The 22,900-nt window shown below is 44.9% G+C and overlaps 1 protein-coding gene across 1 annotated transcript in view; it reads right to left on the reverse strand.

Annotated features, from left to right (window-relative positions):
- The window catches only part of TRAF2 (TNF receptor associated factor 2), a 269,754-nt gene that overhangs the window by 155,541 nt on the left and 91,313 nt on the right, over positions 1 to 22,900 (reverse strand). Inside the window, 2 exon segments of the mRNA XM_030206936.1 lie at positions 5,322 to 5,420; positions 15,338 to 15,416. Coding sequence (XP_030062796.1) covers positions 5,322 to 5,420; positions 15,338 to 15,416 — 178 coding nt within the window.

A 22,900-nucleotide genomic window follows, 5' to 3' on the forward strand; every position in this document is an offset into this window, starting at 1 on the left:
GGTTCCCCCATATAAAGGAGGAGATTACTCCGCGAAATGCTCTCTCGTCTACTCCCTTTACCCATAGGGGCATCATCTGAAGGGGATATAGGACCTTTGGGAAGATCATCATCTTCACTAGGGCCACTCTGACCAGAAAAGATATGGGGAATTTTCTTCATCTGCCACATAATACCCGAGCTGTTTCCAGCTGATCCCTGACATTTTTTTTATACATTATGGTGGAGTCCAAGTGCAGGCACACCCCCAAGTATTTTAAAGATCCCTTCGATCAGGCCAGCGGGAAATTCGGGAGCAACCACTTTCATGTGTTTGCTATAATGGAGGATTTTAGATCTCTTAATCAGCAAGTGTATGCCATCTACATTTAGCGTAGCCACTCTTAAACTAGTCATTCACCACTCCTTCTTTAGCATGAATAAGATGCATTTGCTCACCATTCCCCAAGGCGGCGTCCCAGCCATACCGCCTCCCTTGGGCAAATATTATTAGAGGTCTTCTGATCACTGACAGCTCCCACACATATCCCACACCTATCTGATTAGTGTAGCTTCTTTCCTGTACCAGTACGCCCCCGTCTACCCTACCCCTCCTACTTCCCTCCCACCCCCTTCTCCTCTCCTCCCCCCACCCACATACTCTCAGCCATCCCTCTTCCATGCATCCTCCCCCACTCCACCTCTCCCCTCCCCACACTCTATCTTAGATCCCCTCACCCCTCTAGTGTATACCCAGAACACATTGCCCCGCCCCCCTCCCCCCACTTCTCAGCACCGTTTCCATATTACTCCTCCACCGTAAAGCATTCCCCCAAACACTATAGTGAAACAACAAGTTATTATGTGTCCTGTAAATAACAAGCCCCAACATATGCAGCTATTGTACAAAGCATATATCCAGCTGCACACTTCTCTTCCTTATATCCTCGCAAGCAGCTCCTCTAGATCAGCTTGACCGGGTTCTCTCCCCATCTGGGGCACTTAACTCAGTTTTCCTTGTGGGACTGTGAAAGTTTAACGTTATGGAGTCATAGCGTCATAGAAACAAAGAAGGGCATTCCGCGGCCTTGCCACTCCCCTCCTCCAAGAGTGCCTCGACTGTTAGCTTTAAAACTCCTTACTCAAAATTAGTTCTCATTCAGGGCTAGATGCACTAATCAATCGTTAGAGCCCTTCCCTTACCGATTCCCTTAGCAAATCGGTAAGGAATGGGCATGCATCATGGAATAGGAATGCAAATGAGCTGCTCGTTGTAGTTCACTTGCATTCTCTATTCCATCGTTAAACAGTCGGCCAATCGGCCGGTGGAGCATGCACAGAGCAGCCAAGCGTTATGCTGGCTGCTCTGTGCATGCCAAGGACGTCCTTTATGGACGTCCTTCACTATAAAAAAAAACCCCCTCTAAAAAGACGTTCTTTTTACAAGCTACAAGCTAATGTACAGTTCAGAGCAAGAGAATAAAAACTAACCTGACGATACGGAGGAGCCTTCCAGCCCAGAAAATCAGGATGCGAGAGGACACAAATCAAAACTTTTTGGACGTCCCTCCCTCCAGGTCTCTCTCAGCCAGTCCCAGCACGTTTAGCTGATACTGGTAACAGCTAAACGCGCTGGAATTGGCTGAGAGAGACCTGGAGCTGATCAGTTATGCTATTACTTACTTGATCTGGAGTGCTGTATTTTGTTATGCTGTTTTGATAAATGTTTAATAAATACTTTATACAACTTAAAAAAGTGGAAATAAATCCAAGTGCTCGTCCATTTTTTTTTTTTTTTTTTAACAAAACTATTAGTGGGATATGAACCCGCCACCTCTGGATTACAAGACCGGTGTTCTAACCACTCAGCTACAACTCTACTTGCTTGGATGTCCCTCCCTTACTTCCAGGTCTCTCAGCTGAATGAAGCACAGCCAAAAAGGACGTTTTTATTATTGCGGGGGGGGGGGGGGGGGGGGGGGGGGGGGGGAGGCCGCCCAAAATGTACATTGATTTTTTAAAATAAAGCTTCACTTCAAAAAAACAAAAACAGGCTCCGACACTGCAGGCTCTTTTTTGGACATCATTCAACCCCGGAATAATAAAAACGTTCTTTTTGGCCGTGCTTCACTCTGCTGAGAGACCTGGAAGTAAGGGAGGGACAAAGGATGAGAAAGTAAGACTCTCAGGTGGAGACATCCTTACTTCAATCGATGGAGTAGGATCAGAGGGAAGCCCACAGGACTCTTCCTCTGAAAAATACCTGGGGTCTTCCTCTTCTCCCCATGAGCGCTCCTCTTCGGTATCGGACAGAAGCTCCCTAAGAGCAGCCCAAACCTGAGCCTGCCTCGACTTCGAGGATCGACAACCTTGTGGGGGATGTCGAGAAGTCGACCCCTGCCAGGACTCCAGTGAAGCTTCCTCCACCGATGTCGAGGGGGAGTCGACCTGGGTGGCAACCGGCTCTGAGGCCGGTGCAGGAGTCGGTGCCGGAATCTGAGGGGGCTCAAGAGCCGGTACCAGGCTGCCGGATGACCGACGCATCGGCACCTCCTGAATGGAGGGTGAGCGATCCTCCCGGCGCCGACGCTTCCCAGGTGCTGATTCCCTCAGCTCCCCGGAGCTCTCGGTACCATGCCTGGAAGGAGATCGATGGCGAAGCTTCTTCGCCTTCGCTCGACGCCTGTCATCGAGACTCCTCGGCGACGTGGAATCCTCACATCTCCTCGGGGCCGGGTCCGACAAAGGTCAGTCCCGGGGACCTGCATAGCAGTAGGCCTCGAGACGGGTGGAGACCTACTCGATGCCTCGCTGCTCACAGCTCGAAGCGGTCTTTCGACAGCATTACCTGTGCTCTCTGTGTCGCTGCTTCCCTCAATGTCGCCAACCTCGGTATTGATGTCGATGCCGACGGACCGGACCGATCAGAAAAAAGTCTCTCGTGCTGAGCTTCTCGAGCTACCTGTGTCCTTTTCTTCATTAACTTACACAGCTTACAGGCAGCTGGAAGATGATCGGGCCCAAGACACTGGAGGCACCACGCGTGGGGGTCGGTACCCAAGATCGTCCGGTTACAGCGAGTACAGCGTTTGAAGCCGCTGGGAGTCTTTGATGACATGGGCGGGAAAATAGAGTCCATGAAATCAAAAGGCTCGATTGTGCCAATTAAAAAGGCACAAAAAAGGGGAAAAAGATGCGGCCGAGCAGCCTAAAGGCAGCCACAACGAAAAAAAGAAAGGAAACTTGAAAAAATGAGGAAAAAACTAAAAAAAATAAGGGAAAGAACTATTTTTTAAATTTATTTTACTTGAGGAAGTTAAATAAAAGAAGAAAAAAAGGGCGCGATAAACGCGAAAAAAGCGGTCCCTTGAGCAAAACACAAGGGAGTAATGGCGAGCACAACTCTCTTGAGGCGCAGAAGAAAAAGAGCTGATCGCTGCACGTTCACGTCATGGGTGGAAAGCCGCCCGCACAACGGAACTTTCGGGAAAGTTCCAGAGCTTTGAAAGGTTTCTTCCATCTCCTGGGCCGTCGCGGATGACGACCCATATAGTAACATAGTAGATGACGGCAGAAAAAGACCTGCATGGTCCATCCAGTCTGCCCAGCAAGATAAACTCATATGTGCTACTTTTTGTGTATACCCTACGTGATACGTGTTTAAATGTGCTCAGTCCATACCCATTCCAACCATTATATCTTCCAAATTATTTGATAAATATATATATACTAAGAATATAGAGCCTGCTTGTCCTCGGAGAATAGCCCTAACCCACCTATGAAAAGACAGTGCTATAATATTACACTGGGCCCTAGAGCACCCATACACTGGAACAAGCTAGACTGTTAACAGATTCCTATTGAGGGAGCTATGAGTTCAAGCCAGTGATCTCTATCTCCACCTGCTGGTAGATGGACACAACCCACATGTCTCTGGATTCATCTGCTGCAGATGCGAAGGTATTTCCTTATTCTATCTCTTTCCTATTATTTGCTATGCCTTTCTTTTCTTCATATGTTATGAAAAGCAGTATATCAAGCCTCAAACCACAAACCAGAACTGGTGGCAGTAACTCTACATTGGTACCTGGTCTAAATAGCCCGACAAAAAAGCTCCAAACAAAAAAAGCTCCCAACATAATAGTCCCTGACATAACAGCCACTGTCAAAAAGGCCTGCCCACAATATAACCCTTGACAAGTTAGCCCTCCGACAAAAGAGCCCGATCAGGCTGCCCAGTATATGGGACTGCATTTTTTTCTTAATAATCTTACCTTGCCAAACAGGATAAGATTTGTAAGACTATGAAAATGATGACAATATTGTTTTGTTTTTTTTAATTAGCATGTTGATGGAAGAATAGTTTCTTTAAATAGCAGAACAGATCATGAATACCAGTTTGTAGCTATAGAATTTTATTTATATATGCTTTATGCAACTGAATGCTAGTAGGAGTCTTTATCAGTGAAGATTTCAGTTGTAGTTTATTATATATTTTGTGATGTGTTATTTTTTTATTAGTGGGCTGTTTTTGTTAAGGGGGCTGTTTTGTCAAGGGCTGTTTTGTGGGAGGGGCCATTTTGTCAAGAGCTATTTTGTTAGGGTGTGAAATGTCAAGGGTTATTTTGTTACAAGGCTGTTTAGTCAGGGCTAATATGACTGGGTGCCCTCTACATTATATCCAGACAGTAGCTCTACACTATACCCAGAGGAAACCTACTAAACTGCCTGGTAGACTTGCTAACTTTAGATCAGATCATTGCTAATTCTAACACTAACTGGAGTGCATTTCATCAAAAGGAGGTTCCATATAAGTGACGCTTATCACTGGCAGAGATCTGGAGTCATCACATAACAGACCTTGCTGGTTTGCGCCATAGCACATTTATGACAAGTTCCAAAAGAAGGTGTGGTTGCTCTCTTGCCAAGTAAAAGTTGAGGGAGAAGGTGGCTATTTAAGGAAACCTCCTTGGTTGTCATGAACAAAACAAACTATGGTAGCTCAGTTAGGGCCCTCTTCCCATCATGAATGGGAGATCCTGACTGATAAAGGATATGTAGGATCAGAGCTGGAGGCAGCAATCTCAAACCAATAAGTGGAGGAGTGGCCTAGTGGTTAGGGTGGTGGACTTTGGTCCTGGGGAACTGAGGAACTGAGTTCGATTCCCACTTCAGGCACAGGCAGCTCCTTGTGACTCTGGGCAAGTCACTTAAGCCTCCATTGCCCCATGTAAGCCGCATTGAGCCTGCCATGAGCGGGAAAGCACGGGGTACAAATGTAACAAAAAAAAAAAAACAACAACCCTAATTCTGCTCAGGACATGTGATGCTAAATGTCTTTACCTCAAAGTCTTTAATGGTGCCTTTCCATACACACCCATTATTTGGACAGACAGCTGGGAGACTTTCGACTTCTCGACGAGCAGCATTATCCGGAAAAGCCTCAAAGGGAAAAACAGCAATACATTTTTCAATGAAGATGACTGTAGCACCACCCTAACATAATAATACATCTACTTCTCTACTAAACAGCAGAATATTCCCCTGTCACAACCCCAATGGTTCTAAAGTCAGGTTCATCCTGAAAAATAAGAAAACCTATTCTTTTATATACAATATTTAATACCAGTCCTGATTCTTTCTCAAATGTCTTAGTAAACTAGTGGACACAATATCCATTTTAAAGATCAAATTAAAATCACATGTGCTAAGATATAGCACCAAATAGGGTCCTTTGTCTTTTCTTTTAATGGAAAAGGAGAGGGGTGCTCATCTGTTATTAAGATTTACTTTTAAATAGTTTCCCACTTTGGTTCCTCCTACCTCTGGCATAAAAGATTCCCCAGAAGTATGAAGCAGAAAACAGAATTGGCCCTGGTTTTATGGAAGGATTGGCACAGGGGATTAAGAGAGCTCTTCAAAAGGCCAAGTTTGATGGTTCAATGCTGCTCTATAAGATATTCAGGTTCAGTTCCAAAGATGGGCTTCTGCTCTTTGGACCAGCCAGGCTACAGACAGCGAGGTAGGTATCATTAATAACCCCCAAGGGAGAGAATCCCAGCTTTCATCTAAACATGACAATTACTGACTGCCTGAACAGTCTACTTCTGTCAGGTTCAGAGGAGACCATGATCCATCTCACAGGCAGAAGACTGCAGACACAATGGCTTAAGTTACTAAAATTGCAAGAGGATTGTGAAAAAATTGCAAGAGGATCTTAATAGAGAATGGGAGGTTGGGCATCCAAATAGATGACGACATTTAGATGTGAGCAAGTGCAAAGAGATTCATCTGGGAAACAGGAACCTAAACTATAACTATGTGTTGCAAAGTTCCACAATAGGAGTCACTATCCAGGAAAAGGATTTAGGTGTCATTGTTGATGATACGTTGAAACCCTCTGCTCAGAAAGCAAATAGAATGTTAGGAATTATTAGGAAAGGAATGGAAAACAAAAATAAGAATGTTATAATGCCTTTGTACCGCCCCATGGTGCAACCGCACCTCAAATACTATGTGCAATTCTGGCCACCGCATCTCAAAAAAGATATAGCAGAACTGGAAAAGGTACAGAAAAGGGTGATGAAAATGATAAAAGGGGATGGGACGACTTTCCAACGAGGAAAGGCTAAAGCGGCTAAGGCTCTTCAGCTTGAAGAAGAGACAGCCGAGAGGAGACATGATAGAAGTGGAGTGAAACAAGTAGGCTTGTTTACTCTTTCCAAAAATATTAGGGGGCACGCAATGAAGCTACTAAGTAGTAAATTTAAAACAAACCGGAGAAAAGCTAAGATACTTAACTGTAGAAGGTATTCTCCGAGGACAGCAGGCCATTCATTCTCACATGTGGGTGGTCTTAAAGACATATTAGCTTTTTAATGCCCCTTCCCATCCACCGTGAGAGCGCGGGACCAACACAATAATACTATAGCATGGAATCAACTCCAAGAGGAGGTGGGAGGGTATGTGAGAATGAATGGCTTGCTGTTCTTGGAGAATACCTGCATTCAACGAGGACAAGCAGGCCATACCTGCATTCTCCAAGGACAAGCAGGCCATATTCTCACATGTGAGAAATCCCTAGCTTGAGAAGAACCAGTAAACAAGTAGAACACTTTATTTATTGCATTTACAATAACATGCAACACCTGACACGGCACAGTGTTTCGGCACTGAGTGCCTGACTCAGGGGTCAAGAAATGTTAATGTTTTTGCAACGTTCCATGTGGAATTTTTTTCAGTTTTCCTCTTCTCTCCAGAAATCCCTAGCTACCAGGCTCACTGAAAACCACCACCACTAGTCAACTGGACCTAGCAATGGTGAGGGCAAAAAACTGATTAACCCAACTATATACAACTGTGCAGCCTGGAACAGAACAAAATGGGCCGGGGGGGTGGGGAGGTGGAGTTGGATTCTAGACCTCAAACAAATTCTGCAACACTGTCTGTCCAAACCGACTACTATGTCAGGCAGAAGCGTAGCGAGGGCAGCTGACAACCGGGGCGGTTCGCCGCTGCGCCCCCCCCCCCCCCCCGGAGCGCGCAACCCCCCCCTCCCGGAGCACAGTCTTATCAAGGGAGGCGGGCGGGAGGACCGTTCCGCCCTGAGTGCAGTCGCTGGGAGCTGCGTCGGCTCCGTTGGTTCCCCTGCTCTCTCTGCCCCGGAGCAGGAAGTAACTTGTTCCGGGGCAGAGACAGCAGTGAACAAGCGGAGACGACACCCCCCCCCCCTCCCAGCGGCGTGCACCCGGGGCGGACTGCCCCACCGCCCCCCCCCCCTTCCTATGCCACTGATGTTGGGTACCCTGCTCAAGGCAGTAGTAAGATGTGAATGAGTGAACTGAAAACCACATTGCAGCCTTGCATATTTTTTCAACAGAGGCCAACCTCAAGTGGGCTACTCACACCGCCATAGCTCTCATATTATGAGCCTTGACATGACCCTCAAGAGTCAGCCCAGCCTGGGCATGTGAAAAAAACGCAATCTGCCAGCCAATTAGAGGATTATGAATTTCTCGATGGTGACCCCTATCCTGTTGGGATCAAAAGAAACAAAAAGCTGGGTGGACTGTTTGTAAGCCCTAGTCCACTCCAAGTAAAAGGCCAATGTTTGCTTGCAGTTCAAGGTATGCAGTGCGTTTTCGCCAGGATGGGCATGAGGTTTAGGAAAGAACTTTGGCAGGATAAATCGACTGGTTCAGATGGGACTCAACACAACCTTAGGCAGGAACTCAGGATGAGTGTGGAGAACTACTCTGTTGTGATGAAGTTTAGTATAAGATAGATCCGCCACTAGAGCCGGAAGCTCACTGACCCTGCAAGCTGAAATAACAGCCAACAAGACCTTCCAAATCAGTACTTCAGATGACAGGAATCAAGTGGCTCAAAAGGAGTTTTGATCACCTGAGCGAGGAAGACATTGAGGACTCATGACACAGGTGAATGATTGACAGGGGGCTTTGTCAAAAGCAAACTCTCATAAAGCGAATAACTAGAGGCTGTCCACAGATGGATTTACCCTCAACATGGTGGTGATAACCACTAACCCTTACAGAGATATTCAAGCAGGGTCTGTGTAGGGCAAGAGCTGTGACCTGCTAGCTGCCTGGGACCTGAATGGCAAAAACGACGTGTGTCCGCCCACAGCAAAGGAAGGAAAAGCCCACGCCTGCTGTATGTCTAGCAGGGTTCCTTTAAGTTCCAACTGTTGAACGGGATGGAGATGGAACTTGGGGTAGTTTAAAATGAACCCAAGTCGCCCTAACATTTAAATAGTTCTCTGCATGAACTCCTGAGCACCTTCCTTCAACGTGCTCTTCATCAGCCAATCGTCCAGACAGGGGAATACATGGACTCCCAGTTTACGTAGCAACACTGCGACTACTGCAAAACACTTGGTCAAGACCATGGGAGCCGACGCAAGGCCAAAAGGCAAAACACAGTATTGACAGTGATGCATCACCAGCCGAAATCCAAGATACTTCCTGTGGCCTGGAATTCGGGATATAAGTATAAGCATCTTCTAAAGACCAGAGAGCATAGCCAATCGTTTTCCTGAATCATGGGGAGAAGGGTGCCCAGGGAAACCACTCAACTTTTCTTTGACCAGAAATTTGTTCAGCGCCCTTAGATCTAGGATGGGAAATATCCCCCCTGCTTTCCTGGGCACAAACAAAATACCTGGAATAGAATCCCTGCCCTTCCTCCCCTCTTTAGAATGGTGGAGAGTTCCTCTGCAAGTACCTCTTTGTGCTGGGAGCTGATATGAGATGATCTCAGTGGGCAATTTGGTGGTCTCTGCCGCCAATGCAAGTTGTAACCAAGACGAACATTGAAGAACCCACTGGTTGAAGGTTACAAGAGGACACCTTTCCTGGAAAAAAAGTCAGTCGTCCACCTCCACCCCAAAACAGGCAGGTTGTCCAGGACGGTCACTTTTACTGCAGCTATGCTCTGCTGGAGCCAGTCAAAAGCTCGCCCACCGCTTTGACTGGGCAGCCGGTTAAGCCTTGGGGGCACGCTGTTGACGAGAACAAGCATGCTGGGGCTAAACCTGCTGAGGCAGGCAAGAAGGAGTGTACTTACGTCACAGAATAGTAGAGACCCCTTTTCAACTTTTCCAAAAACATTCTGGAGGAGGAGGAAGGTGCAGAAGACATCCGGCAGGAGAGGGTATCAATGGTGTCAGTGTGTTTCTTGAGGTCAGCGACCTCTTCCACCTTGTCTCCAAAAAAGGTTATCACCCGGTACGTGGCATCTGCCAACCTCTGCTGGACCGCCGGGTCAAAGTCAGACACGCAGCCAAAAGGACTGTGCATTGCTATACTCTGGAAAGAGATCCTGGATGCAACATCAAAAGTGTCATAGGCAACACTGGCCAAAAACTTTCGACACACCTTCTGCTGCATGACCAACTGGCAAAGAGATTCGGCCTGCTCCAGTGGGACAGAATCCGCCAAATCAGACATACTGTGTACCAAGTTCCGCAAGTAGCCTAAGGAGCCTAAGAAATAAGATGGGAGAGTTACAATATATTGTACTAAATGAAAAACTAGATATAATATGCATCTCTGAGACCTGGTGGAAGGAGGATAACCAGTGGGACACTGTCATACCGGGGTACAAATTATAACACAGTGATAGGATGGATCGAATTGGTGAAGGGGTAGCATTGTATATTAAGGAGAGCCTTGAATCAAATAGATTGAAAATTCTGCAAGAAACAAAAGACTTCTTGGAATCCCTGTGGATTGAAATTCCATGTGTAAAGGGGAAAAGGATAGTGATAGGAGTGTATTACCGTCCGCCTTGCCAGGATGAACAGAAGAATGCAGAAATGTTAAAGGAAATTAGGGACGCAAAACAAACTGGGCAACGCAACAATAAATCGTGATTTCAATTACCCAGATATCGACTGGGTAAATGTAACATTGGGGCACGCTAGGGAGGTAAAATTCCATGATGAAATCAAGGACTGCTTTATGGAGCACCTGGTACAGGAGCCGAGAGAAGGAAAAATTCTAGACCTAGTCCTTAGGGGAGCACATGATCCGGTGCGGGAAATAATGGTGCTGGGGCTGCTTGATAACAGTGATCATAATATGATCAGATTTGATATTACCTTTGAAGTATACATAGGAAATCAAATACGTTAGCGTTTAACTTTAAAAAAGGATACTATGATAAAATGAGAAGAACGGTGGAAAAAAAAAAAAAAAACTTACAGAAGCAGCTGCGAGGGTCAAAAACTTACATCAGACGTGGATGCTGTTCAAAAACTCCATCCTGGAAGCCCAGGCCAAATATATTCTGCGTATTAAAAAAGGAGGACAGAAGACCAAACGACAGCTGGCATGGTTAAAAAGTGAGGTGAAGGAAGCTATTATAGCTAAAAGAAAATCCTTCAGAAAATGGAAGAAGGAACTGACTGAAAATAATAAGAAACAGCATAAGGAATGTCAAGTCAAAAGCAAAGCGCTGATAAGGAAGGCTAAGAGGGACTTCGAAAAAAAGATTGCGTTGGAGACAAACACACATAGTAAAAAAATTTTTAGGTATATTAAAAGCAGGAAGCCAGCAAAAGAATCGGTTGGACCGCTAGATGACCGAGGAGTAAAAGGCGAGACCAGGGAAGACAAAGCCGTAGCAGAGAGATTAAATGAATTCTTTGCTTCAGTCTTCACCGAGGAAGATCTGGGTGGGATACCGGTGCCAGAAATGGTATTCGAAGCTGACGAGTCGGAGAAACTTAATGAATTCTCTGTAAACCTGGAGGATGTAATGGGGCAGTTCTACAAATTGAAGAGTAGCAAATCTCCTGGACCGGATGGTATTCATCCCAGAGTACTGATAAAACTGAAAAATGAGCTTACGGAGCTATTGTTAGCAATATGTAATTTATCCTTAAAATCAAGCGTGGTACCGGAAGATTGGAGGGTGGCCAATGTAATATCGATTTTTAAAAAAGGTTCCAGAGGACATCTGGGAAATTACTGACTAGTGAGTCTGACGTTGGTACCGGGCAAAATGGTAGAGACTATTATTAAGAACAAAATTACAGAGCATATTCAAAAGCATGGATTAATGAGACAAAGTCAAAATGGATTTAGTGAAGGGAAATCTTGCCTCACCAATCTACTACATTTCTTTGAAGGGGTGAACAAACATGTGGATAAAGGTGAGCCGGTTGATATTGTGTATCTGGGTTTTCAGAAGGTGTTTGACAAAGTACCTCATGAAAGGCTCCAGAGGAAATTGGAGAGTCATGGGATAGGAGGTAGTGTTCTATTGTGGATTAAAAACTGGTTAAAAGATAGAAAACAGAGAGTAGGGTTAAATGGTCAGTATTCTCAATGGAGAAGGGTAGTTAGTGGGATTCCCCAGAGGTCTGTGCTGGGACCGCTGCTTTTTAACATATTTATAAATGACCTAGAGATGGGAGTAACTAGTGAGGTATTAAATTTGCTGATGACACAAAGTTATTCAAAGTTGTTAAATCGCAGGAGGATTGTGAAAAATGAAAAGAGGACCTTGGGAGACTGGGTGTCTAAATGGCAGATGATGTTTAATGTGAGCAAGTGCAAAGTGATGCATGTGGGAAAGAGGAACCCGAATTATAGCTATGTCAGGCAAGGTTCCACGTTAGGAGTCACCGACCAAGAAAGGGATCTAGGTGTAGTCGTTGATACGTTGAAACCTTCTGCTCAGTGTGCTGCTGCGACTAAGAAAGCAAATAGAATGTTAGGTATTATTAGGAAAGGGATGGAAAACAAAAATGAGGATGTTATAATGCCTTTGTATTGCTCCATGGTGCAACCGCACCTCGAATATTGTGTTCAATTCTGGTCGCCACATGTCAAAAAAGATATAGTGGAATTAGAAAAGGTACAGAGAAGGGCGACGAAAATGATAAAGGGAATGGGACGACTTCCCTATGAGGAAAGGCTAAAGCGGCTAGGGCTCTTCAGCTTGGAAAAAAGGCGGCTGAAGGGAGATATGATATAGGTCTATAAAATAACGAGTGGAGTTGAACAGGTAGATGTGAAGCGTCTGTTTACACTTTCCAAAAATACTAGGACTAGGGGGCATGCGATGAAGCTACAATATAGTAAATTTAAAACAAATTGAAGAAACTTTTTCTTCACTTAACGTGTAATTAAACTCTGGAATTTGTTGCCAGAGAATGTGGTAAAGGCGGTTAGCTTGGCAGAGTTTAAAAAAGGTTTGGATAGCTTCCTAAAGGAAAAGTCCATAGACCATTATTAAATGGACTTGGGGAAAATCCACTATTTCTGGGATAAGCAGTATAAAATGTTTTGTACTTTTTTGGGATCTTGCCAGGTATTTGTGACCTGGATTGGCCACTGTTGGAAACAGGATGCTGGGCTTGATGGACCTTTGGTCTTTCCCAGTATGGCAATACTTATGTACTAAGTATAGGCTCGTGTAGAGCTGGTAAGATTGAATATGAGAGATTAGCACAGAGGTCTGATGCATCTTCCACCCAAAAGAATCCAGGGTTCTAGCTTCTCTGTCTGGGGGCACCAAGCATAATCTCTAGAACTCCTGGCTCTCTTGAGCGCAGATTCCACCACCAAGGAGTGATGAGGCAACTGGAACCTATCAAACTAAGGAGAGCTCTGGATCCGGTACAACGTGTCCATCTTCTTAGAGAAGACAGGGATCAACAGAAAGGACTCCCATTTCTTCAACTTAACGTCCCGAAGGATCTTGTGGTGGGGTCATCACAGCCTCTCTAGGAGGGGAACCGTAGTCCAGGACCTCGAACATCTCAGCTCTGGGCTCATCTTCTGTCGCTAAATGAATTGAAATGGCAGCTGTCGTTTCCTTAACAAAAGATGGAAAAAAAAGGCTCTCGGAGGGAAATTTTCTTCTTTCCTCCGGAGGGAAGGGATCAGATGGGATACCATAGGACTTACCGTGGATCCTTATCAGACTCCCATGAGCATTCATCATAGGTGTCCACAAAGAACTCCTCATGGGAGGGCCAAGACCAAGCCTGATAGAGAGGACCATGCCCCTGAGATTGGCTTTGAGGTGTCAGCTCCACCCTGGACTCCGGTGAAGCTTCCTCCATCGATGTAGAGGGGGTGCCAGCACAGGTGGCTGTTGACACTGGAGCTGCATGTGGCACTGGCGGAGACCTCACCACAGTCATGCAGGGCAGCAGCAAGAGGAATGGCAGGTGCAACACCCCCAACACCATGCATTCTGTTGTAAAAGCTGACCCGGATGTACTCATCAAGAGATGCCATCGGGAATGGCTGGGGTGTCAGATCACAGGCTGCTGAACTGCCAGGGTCAAAATGTGTGCCGTGTCCTGGCTGCATGGAGAACTGCGCAGTGACACCTCTTGTATGGAGGGGGAAGTTGTCCTCCCAGTGCCATCGCTTCTCATGGATCAGCGTCTGGGGGAAATTGATGCCGATGCTTCTTGTCCTTCACCTGACACTGGTCATCGATGCTCCTCAGTGCAGAAGAGAATTACTGTCAATCCTCACTTCACCTCAGGGTTGAGTCCGATGCTGACCGGTCCCAGGGGCCCTGCACAGAAGTCGGTATAAGCAGATGGAAACCTGCTCGATGCATGCCCACTCCCAGTGTCCAAAACAGACCTAGCAGCCATGTGGATCGATGCACCTAATGCCGGTGCAACTCTCAACGTCGAGGATTCAGACCGAGCTCCAAAAGGTTTATCTTACTGAGCCTCTCTGGCCAGTTAGGTTCTTTTCTTCATATGAAGACATAGAACATACTGTAGCTGGAAGGAGTATGTTCAGGCCCCAAACACTGAAGACACTAGGAATGAGTATCTCTGCCAGAAATGGTCTTATTGCACTGGGTACGATGCTTAAAGCCACTGGGAACCTCAATGACATGGAAGGGAAAACAGCTGTGGCCAAATCAAACAGCTCGATAGTGTCCCAGGTCCCGACCAGAGCTCAAGCGTAAGAGGGCCTAAAGAGCATGAAAAAAATAAGGAAACTTAAAAGCGGGGACAAAATACCTAAAACAATAAGGAAAGATAAAAAAAGGGAACAAAAAAAGAAAACAAATAGGATAAGGCACAATTCATTAAAAAAAAAAAAAGTACTCACGCACCAGACGATGTGAAGAGCCGCGAACAATGCGTCCTCTCCTCACAGTGGATGAGAAGAGACTGCTGGTCTCGTGCTCTCGAGGCGGGCAGGGAAGCACTTGCGCCCAAGTGTGGTGGGGACTCTGTACGTGCTATTAAAGGCATATTCGCTTTTTAATGTTCCACACTGGGCCACATGGATGACATCACCCACATGTGAGTATGGCCTGCTTGTCCTCGGAGAAATATTTCTTCACTCAACATGTAATTAAACTCTGGAATTCATTGCTAGAGAATGTGGTAAAAGCAGTTCGCTTAGCAGGGTTTAAAGAAGGTCTGAATAATTTCCTAAAAGAAATTTCCATAAGCCACTATTAAGATGGACTTGAAAATATTCACTGCTTATATCTGGGATAAGCAGCATAAAATCTACTTTACTGTTTTTGGATCTTGCCAGGTACTTGTGACCTGATTGGCCACTGCTGGAATCAGGATACCAGGCTTGATGGACCTTCAATCTGTTCCAGTATGGCAACGCTTATGTTCTTATGAAGCATAATGGAAACTGCACAAAGCCTTGATAGTACCATGAGCCTCTGCCCACTTCCAATTAAGAGTGAAAGTCCAGAGAAGGAGGGAAGCCTGCAGGCCGAAACAATCATGGTTTATCCTCACACAAAACAAACTAGAAATTGAATTAGGACTAAAGATTTATCTCTACTTTAAGGTCAGGGCAACAAAGGATTTTATCTTTACTTACAGAGCTGTTTTCTAAAACTGAAATGCCTTCTTCATATATCTCTTCCTGCAGACACGCAGCACACTTCTGGGGTCCAGAGCTTGAGCGGAAGAAAAAAAAGAAAACAAATAAAAAAACAGAAGAGAGTAAGCCATGTTCTCTCAACATCATCCCAGCTCCTTCCTAAAACTGTCCTCCACAGCCAGAGCATCAAAATTAGAAATGGAGGTAGAGCTACCAAGTTATGTATAAAATACCCAACAAGTATGTTCACATTTCATTCATATAAAGCAACATTTAAATGTATTTGGTTAAACCAAACAGGATGTGTGATTTCCTTTTAAAAGTCTGCATGCCAAGAAACCATTATGTTGAATTGATTTCCTCAGATTATGTCAATGCAAGTTGACAGCTTCTTGAAAAAAAATGTGCAATGATTTTGCTAGTCTGTACAACTCTGGAGTCTGTCAGAGATGTAGGACTCTGAAGTCTGTTAAAAATTGATAAGCCTGCATGATCTCTGGGATTTATGGTCCCTGGAATTTATGGGAACCCTACAAACAGGCTTGGGAAAGGAGACTAGTGTAAACAGTAAGATGTTGCCAGACCTTGGAAATCAGATAAGCCCTGAGAAAGAGTATTGCAGAAGAAGGAACTATTGTCTGAAACAGGTATATAAACTATCCTCTCAGAAGAATATTTTGGGAGATGAAAACAGAATAACGTCCAGTTATGTTACTGTATAATTCTCTCCTGAGAAATGTATTTGTAATTGATAAGCAGAATAATAAAGAATTGCCTCTCTCATATGCTGGCCCTCATAGTCTTTTATCTCTCTCTAAATTGCGGGTGGTTGGTGAGTACTAATTTGGGAGGTGATACAAGCAGCCTTATTTTAATTAAAAACAATTTCTAAGTACATATGTCAAATCCTAATGCTCAGCTTGTAGCAAATAGGGACCAGCCCGGTGGCTAACACTACTAGTTTACAAGCTAAACAAGACAAATGAGTGCTTGGGCTAAAATTAAAGAAAGTCCAATTAGAACTTATGAAACAAAAGTAAATACACGAGATTTAATTTGAACTCTGGAACTCACTGTTGGAGCAAATGGTAAAAGCAGTTAATATAGCAGGTTTTAAAAACGTTTGGACCAATTCCTGGAGAAAAGTCCATAAGCCGATACTAAAATAGACCTGGGAAAAGCCACTGCTTATCACTAGGGTTAAGCAGAATGAAATCTTGCCATTTTTGAGACTCTGCTAGGTATTTGTGACTCAGACTGGCCACTGTTGGAAACAAGATACTGGGCTAGATGGACTCTTAGTCTGACCCAATAGGGCAACTCTTATGTTCTTATAAGGACCATGTTTATATAACAAGGTTTTCTCCCAGCTAAATACTTCACACTGCCATATGGAGACCATATATCCCCATACAATTTTTAAGAGCCATTTTCCACATGTAAAATATGCTTTACATGCAGAAAGGAGAAGGATAAAGAGGAGGCGGCATAGCAATAATTTACAAATCTCAATTCACAGTCACAACAACAGCAGAATCTATGCTCCCCCAACTTAAAATAGCCTCAGTCAGAATCAACCACCCCAAATTACGTGAACACCTAAACCTAATACTGTTTTACAGACCCCCGGGCAATTAGCAAGACTCACAAATGCACTTCATGAATTTCATATCGAATACTTGCATATCCACCCAGGACCTTGAAGGACATCAACCTACATCTGGAATATACCAACGCAAGCAATGTACTTGAATGCAAGGAATTCCTCCAACTATGGGAGCTTCACTGGCCAAACATGCAACCCACCCACAACAAAGGACATACATTAGACATTATCACCTACAAATTCTAATAAGAACCTAATCTCACACTTACAGATACAAAGTGGACAGCCACGCCATGGTCCGATCATTACAAAGCAAACATCTCCCTCCGATGGAGAACAAAAAAGACACAACATAAACAAGAGCAAAAAACCTATACTATGAGAGGCAAAATAGACCCACTAACATTCTGGCAACAATTCTATACTGATGAATAGACAACACCTATAGACTCGCCCTTATTTCTCCACGAATGGGACAACAGATGCAGAACAGTACTAGACAATATAGCACCATTACAAACCAGAACCTCACATAGAAAGAACTCAATACCATAGTTTAATGAAGAACTGAAAGAACTAAAAACACAGGTCAGAAGATTAGAACGAGCATGGACCAAGAAAAAAGATGAACATACACTCAAAAACTGGAAACAGCTACAAAGAAAATACAAATACACTATCAGACAAACTAAAAGAACGTACTACAAAACCAAAATAGGACCAAACTACAAGGACACACACAAACTCTTCTCACTCGTAAACAAACTCCTAAATACTACACCAGTTACCTCTAACAACATAGATACCCCATCCGCCAACAATCTTGCGAACTACTTCAATGAAAAAATTATAAAACTTCGACTCATGATACCTACCAACACTACTGAGTACACAAGCATCCTTGAATGTCTAGATCCAAAACCTGGGGAAAGCCCAGTAGATCGGTCATGGAATAACTTTGACACTATATCACCAGATGAAACCTCACATTGGCTCGGAAAATACGCCAAGTCACAATGCAAACTAGACATCTGCCCCACTAGCCTAATAAGATCCGCCCCCAAACAATTCAAAAAAGACCTTACGAATCATGTAAACCACAGGCTTCAAAATGGTCTCTTTCCCACGGAGAAAGGAAACATCTTACTTACTCCGCTGCCAAAAAATGCTAAAAAAAAAGCACAATGGACCTAATCAACTATCGCCCAGTAGCATCTATTCCGCTTATAACCAAACTCATGGAAGGCATTGTGACAAAACAACTCTCTGATTACCTAAATAAACATTCAATCCTGCACAAGTCTCAATCAGGATTTCGGTCAAATCACAGCACCGAAACAGTACTTGTATCTGCAATGAAAGTGCAAAACCCCTAAGAGAGAAACTTCACTGCTCCCACTCAAGGGTCGTGTTCAAGATTTGCACGATTGTACACAAAATCATTAATGCAGATGCCCCAAGCTACATGCTAAACCTTGTGGACCTGCCTCCCAGAAATGCCATAAGATCATCCCGCAAATTTCTTAATCTGCACTTCCCCAGCTGCAAAGGACTAAAATACAAGCTAATACACGCCACCACCTTCTCTTACATGAGCACGCAGCTGTGGAATGTAGTACCTACATCCCTGAAAGCTATTACCGAAACAAATAACTTCCGCAAATCTCTGAAAACACATCTCTTCCATAAGGCTTACAAAGAGAACCCATAGCTTTACAAAACTACCTTACCTCCCACCCTCACTAACACCTGCCATCTCTCTTCCCTTACTTAATCTTTGCACACCACTAAATATATCTGATATAATGGAATGATTATGTCATAACCATACTCTGTAAGCCACATTGAGCCTGCAAATAGGTGGGAAAATGTGGGATACAAATGCAATAAAATAAATAAAGTGCTTTATAAAAATTACTCCCAAGGTACAGAGAAATAAGAAAAGGGAGAAAGAAAAAAGGATATGCTTCAGCATGGTAGCATCCCCTCATGAATGGAGCCCTATGCAGTCACACAGATTTAATACTCCAAAACCTGGTCCTTCCTGGGGAGAAAGGAGTTGTCATCAATAGAGAAACCTAAAGTCAAGTGAGATAGGCACTTTAGCTGGATTCCAAAGGGAGATGCTGTCTGTGGCCTCTCTCATAGGGAGAAAATACCAAGACGTTAGTAATGAAGGCTCAAACTGCCATAGTCCAATGGAAGCTAATTCCAATTAATTCAAAAGCCTAAAAGGAGCAGGAAACTAAGTATCACACAAGAAATTCACCTAGAAATTGTAGAAATATGCTAGCCCTTGCTCTCAGTAAAATGCAGGCCAATGGCTCAGGCTAAAGATCTAGGCCTCTTAACATCAGAGATCACCTTTGACACAGTTACATTTCACTGTGGCAAGTGCTGAAATGAGGTAATTGAGAGCTGAAAGAGGGTGGGGGAAATCTACTCTGTAAACAATCCTGAGACTGGCACCTACAAGACGTCATGAGCAAGATTGTTGTGGTTATGTAGAGATAGTACTGGGTCAGCTGCACTCCGGGTGAGAACATCCAAAGGGGGGGGGGGGGGGGGGGCTAGAGGAAGGTTTATGAACATGTGAAGTCATTCTGATCAACTGATAAGGGCCAAAGAGGCCTGATGACAAAGCTGGGGTCCATTGGAATCAATGGCACCAAAATGCTATAAAAAAAACAGTCTGAAGGGTACCACGCACTAGAAGGCTCTAGACGGCAGAAGAGAGGGATCAGATTGCACCTGCTGTGTGATCCACAGATGGATGCCTGATTTGCCTGTACTACTGTTGGTGAGATTGTAATAAACTATCTTCTTATATCCCAGCGAGTCCTTCTGATTATGGAGTTTGTTAATTCCTATAGGAGAAAAAAATAACATGATTTTTTTTCATTATAAATAATTTCTGTAAGCTGTTACAGCTCCAGTATACCCAGTGCAAAATAAGACAGCAGATGTAAATTCTCAAATTGGACATATTCCAAACACTAAAATGAAAATAAAATGATTTTTTCTACCTTTGTTTTCTATCCATATTGGTCCCAGTCTCTGATTCTGCTGCTCTCTATCTGTTCTCTTAACTCCGTTTCCAGGGCTTCCTTTCCATTTATTTCTTTACTTTCCTCCTTTCTTCTTCATTTCTTGCCCTACATCCATAAGTAAAAGCTGGGTCCTCCTCCGTGGAATTGCCTATTTTCTTCATCCATGTGCAGTTTTTCTCCTCTCTTCCCTTTCCCTCATCTGCATCCACGTGCATCTTCTTCTTTTTTCTTTCCTCCCCTCCATCCATGTCCAGCACTTCTCCTTTCTGCTCCCCTCCATCCATGTCCAGCATTTCTCCTCTCTCTTCCCTCCCCTGTATCCATATAAAGCAATAATTCTCTCTCCCCTCTCCTCCAACCAGCATTTCTCCTCTCTCCCCACCAACTCCTCCATCCATGTCCAACAATTCTCCTCTATCTCCTGCTCTCCTCTCCATCCATTTCCAGCATTTTTCCTCTTTCCCCTTCCCTCCCCTCTCATCCATGTCCAGTGATTCTCCTCCCCCCTGCCCTCCCCTCCCATCCATGTCCAGTGATTCTCCTCCCCACTGCCCTCCCATCCCATCCATGTCCACCGATTCTCCTCTCTCCCCTGCCCTCCCCTGACCAGCAATTCTCTCTTCCCTGCCCTCCCCTCTCATCCATGCCCAGCGATTCTCCTCTCTCCCTGCCCATGTCCAGCAATTCTCTCTTCCCTGCCCTCCTCTCCCCTCCATGTCCAGCATGTCTCCTCTCTCCCCTGCCCTCCCCTCTCATCCATGCCCAGCGAGTCTCCTCTCGTCCCTGCCCATGTCCAGCAATTCTCTCTTCCCTGCCTTCCTCTCCCCTCCATGCCCAACTTGTCTCCTCTCCCCCCTGCCCTTGCCTCCATGTCCAGCAATTCTCTCTCCCCTGCCCTTCCCCCTCCATGTCCAGCATGTCTCCTCTCTCCCCTGCCCTCCCCTCATCCATGCCCAGCATGTCTCCTCTCCCCCCTGCCCTCCCCTCCATGTCCAGCAATTCTCTCTCCCCTCCCCTGCCCCCTCATCCAAGTCGCGGCTAACTGGCAGTGAAGGCAGCAGTGCTCACTAAGGCAGGCACACAGGCAGGTTCGTCTCCTCTCAGGTCGCTTCCCTCTCAGTGCGTCCTGCCCTCGAAGGAGGGAAGCGCTGAGAGGGAAGCAACGTGAGAGAAGGCAAACCTGCCTGCGTGCCTGCCTCAGTGAGCACTGCTGCCTTCACTTCCAGTTCGCCGCGACTTGGAGAGGGGAGGGCAGGGGAGAGAGGCGACATGCTGGACATGGAGGGCAAGGGAGGGGAGAGAGAACTGCTGGACATGGAGGGGAGGGCAGGGGAGAGAGGAGAATCGCGACTTCGGGTAATGAAAAGATTTTGGAGCAGGGGAGCAGTAACAGAAGGGAGTGGGCAAGTGAGGGACCTCAGGAAAAAGGTGCCGGTATGCCGTACCAGCGCATACCGGCACAAAAAAAAAAGCACTATATATATATATATATATATATATATATATATATATATATATATATACACACACATACATATATATATGTATATACACACACACACAGTGAACTCCATTTAAGTGCACGTCGGATAAGTGCATGCTCTGTTTAACTGCATGCCGTACTTCGGTCCCGTTTTTGGCACCATCAATTTCTCTGGAGACAAACTTTGGTTTAGCGCACCACTGATAAGTGCAAGATTCGCTTATATGCATGGTTCAAGACCGCTCCTCTGCAGGAAAGGCTCCGCATAAGTGCGCGCATGGAATATGGAAGCTGATTGGCGTGTGACAACCAATGAGATTTCAAATTTACTGCCTCTTTAACTGCTACAGACAGAATAAGCAAAAGAATGTTGTTAGGGCATACACTGGGGTCGTCATCACGGCGGAACTGTAAGACTAACACTGGCTGAACGAATAGAAGTTCTTAAAAAATTAGAAAACAAACAAAGTCAAGATTCTATTGCTAAAGAATATGGTGTCAATCCCAGTCAAATTTCACGTGTCTTGAAGCAGAAAGACCAGCTTCTGGAAGAATGGCAAAACAATACAAATCCACAACAGAAACGAAAACGGGCGGGAAAAGCTGAGGAGGTAGAAGATGCTCTTCTTGAGTCAGGAGCAGACAATTTACTGTCAGTGGTCCACTGCTTATGGAGAAAGCTAACCAGGTAGCAGAAAGTCTTGGACTGACTGAATTCAAAGCCACTGTTGGATGGTTGGAAAGATGGAAGGAGAGGAACAGCATAAAATTCAAGAAACAGCTAGGTGAGAAACAAGACGCTGATGACTTTGGTGCTGAAAATTGGGTTGTTTCAGTTCTTCCTACCATCTTGAACGAGTTTGCACCTCGTGACATTTTCAATGCTGACGAAAATGGTCTCTACTAGCGAGCGATTCCTGATGAACACTTGCATTCAAACATGCCGAAACTACTGGAGGTAGAACATCGAAGGACCGACTGACAATACCCCTTTGCTGCAATATGGGTGGGAGTGAGAAGTTGGAACCCCTCGTCACTAGAAAGAGCAAACAGCCCCGTTGCTTCAAGACAGTTAAGCGACTTCCTGTGTCATACAAGGCTAACACAAATTCATGGATGACTGGGGTAATTTGGAAGCAGTGGCTAAAGAAGTTAGACACTAGAATGCGGGCACAAAAGCGTCAGATTTTGCTGCTTTGTGATAACTGTGCTGCATACAGGGATGATGTCAGGCTGTCTAACGTCAAGGTGGTCTTCCTGCCACCAAACACTACCTCTCTGATCCAACCTATGGATCAGGGCATAATAGCCAATTTCAAACAACGTTATCGGGCTCTTGTGCTACGTTGTCTGATGAGCATTATTGATGACCACACTGGCAAGGATAAACGTGCTGTTGAACTGGCTCGTAATCTATCACT

Source organism: Microcaecilia unicolor, chromosome 6 (genome assembly GCF_901765095.1).
Source record: "Microcaecilia unicolor chromosome 6, aMicUni1.1, whole genome shotgun sequence".
Classification (NCBI taxonomy): Eukaryota; Metazoa; Chordata; class Amphibia; order Gymnophiona; family Siphonopidae; genus Microcaecilia; species Microcaecilia unicolor.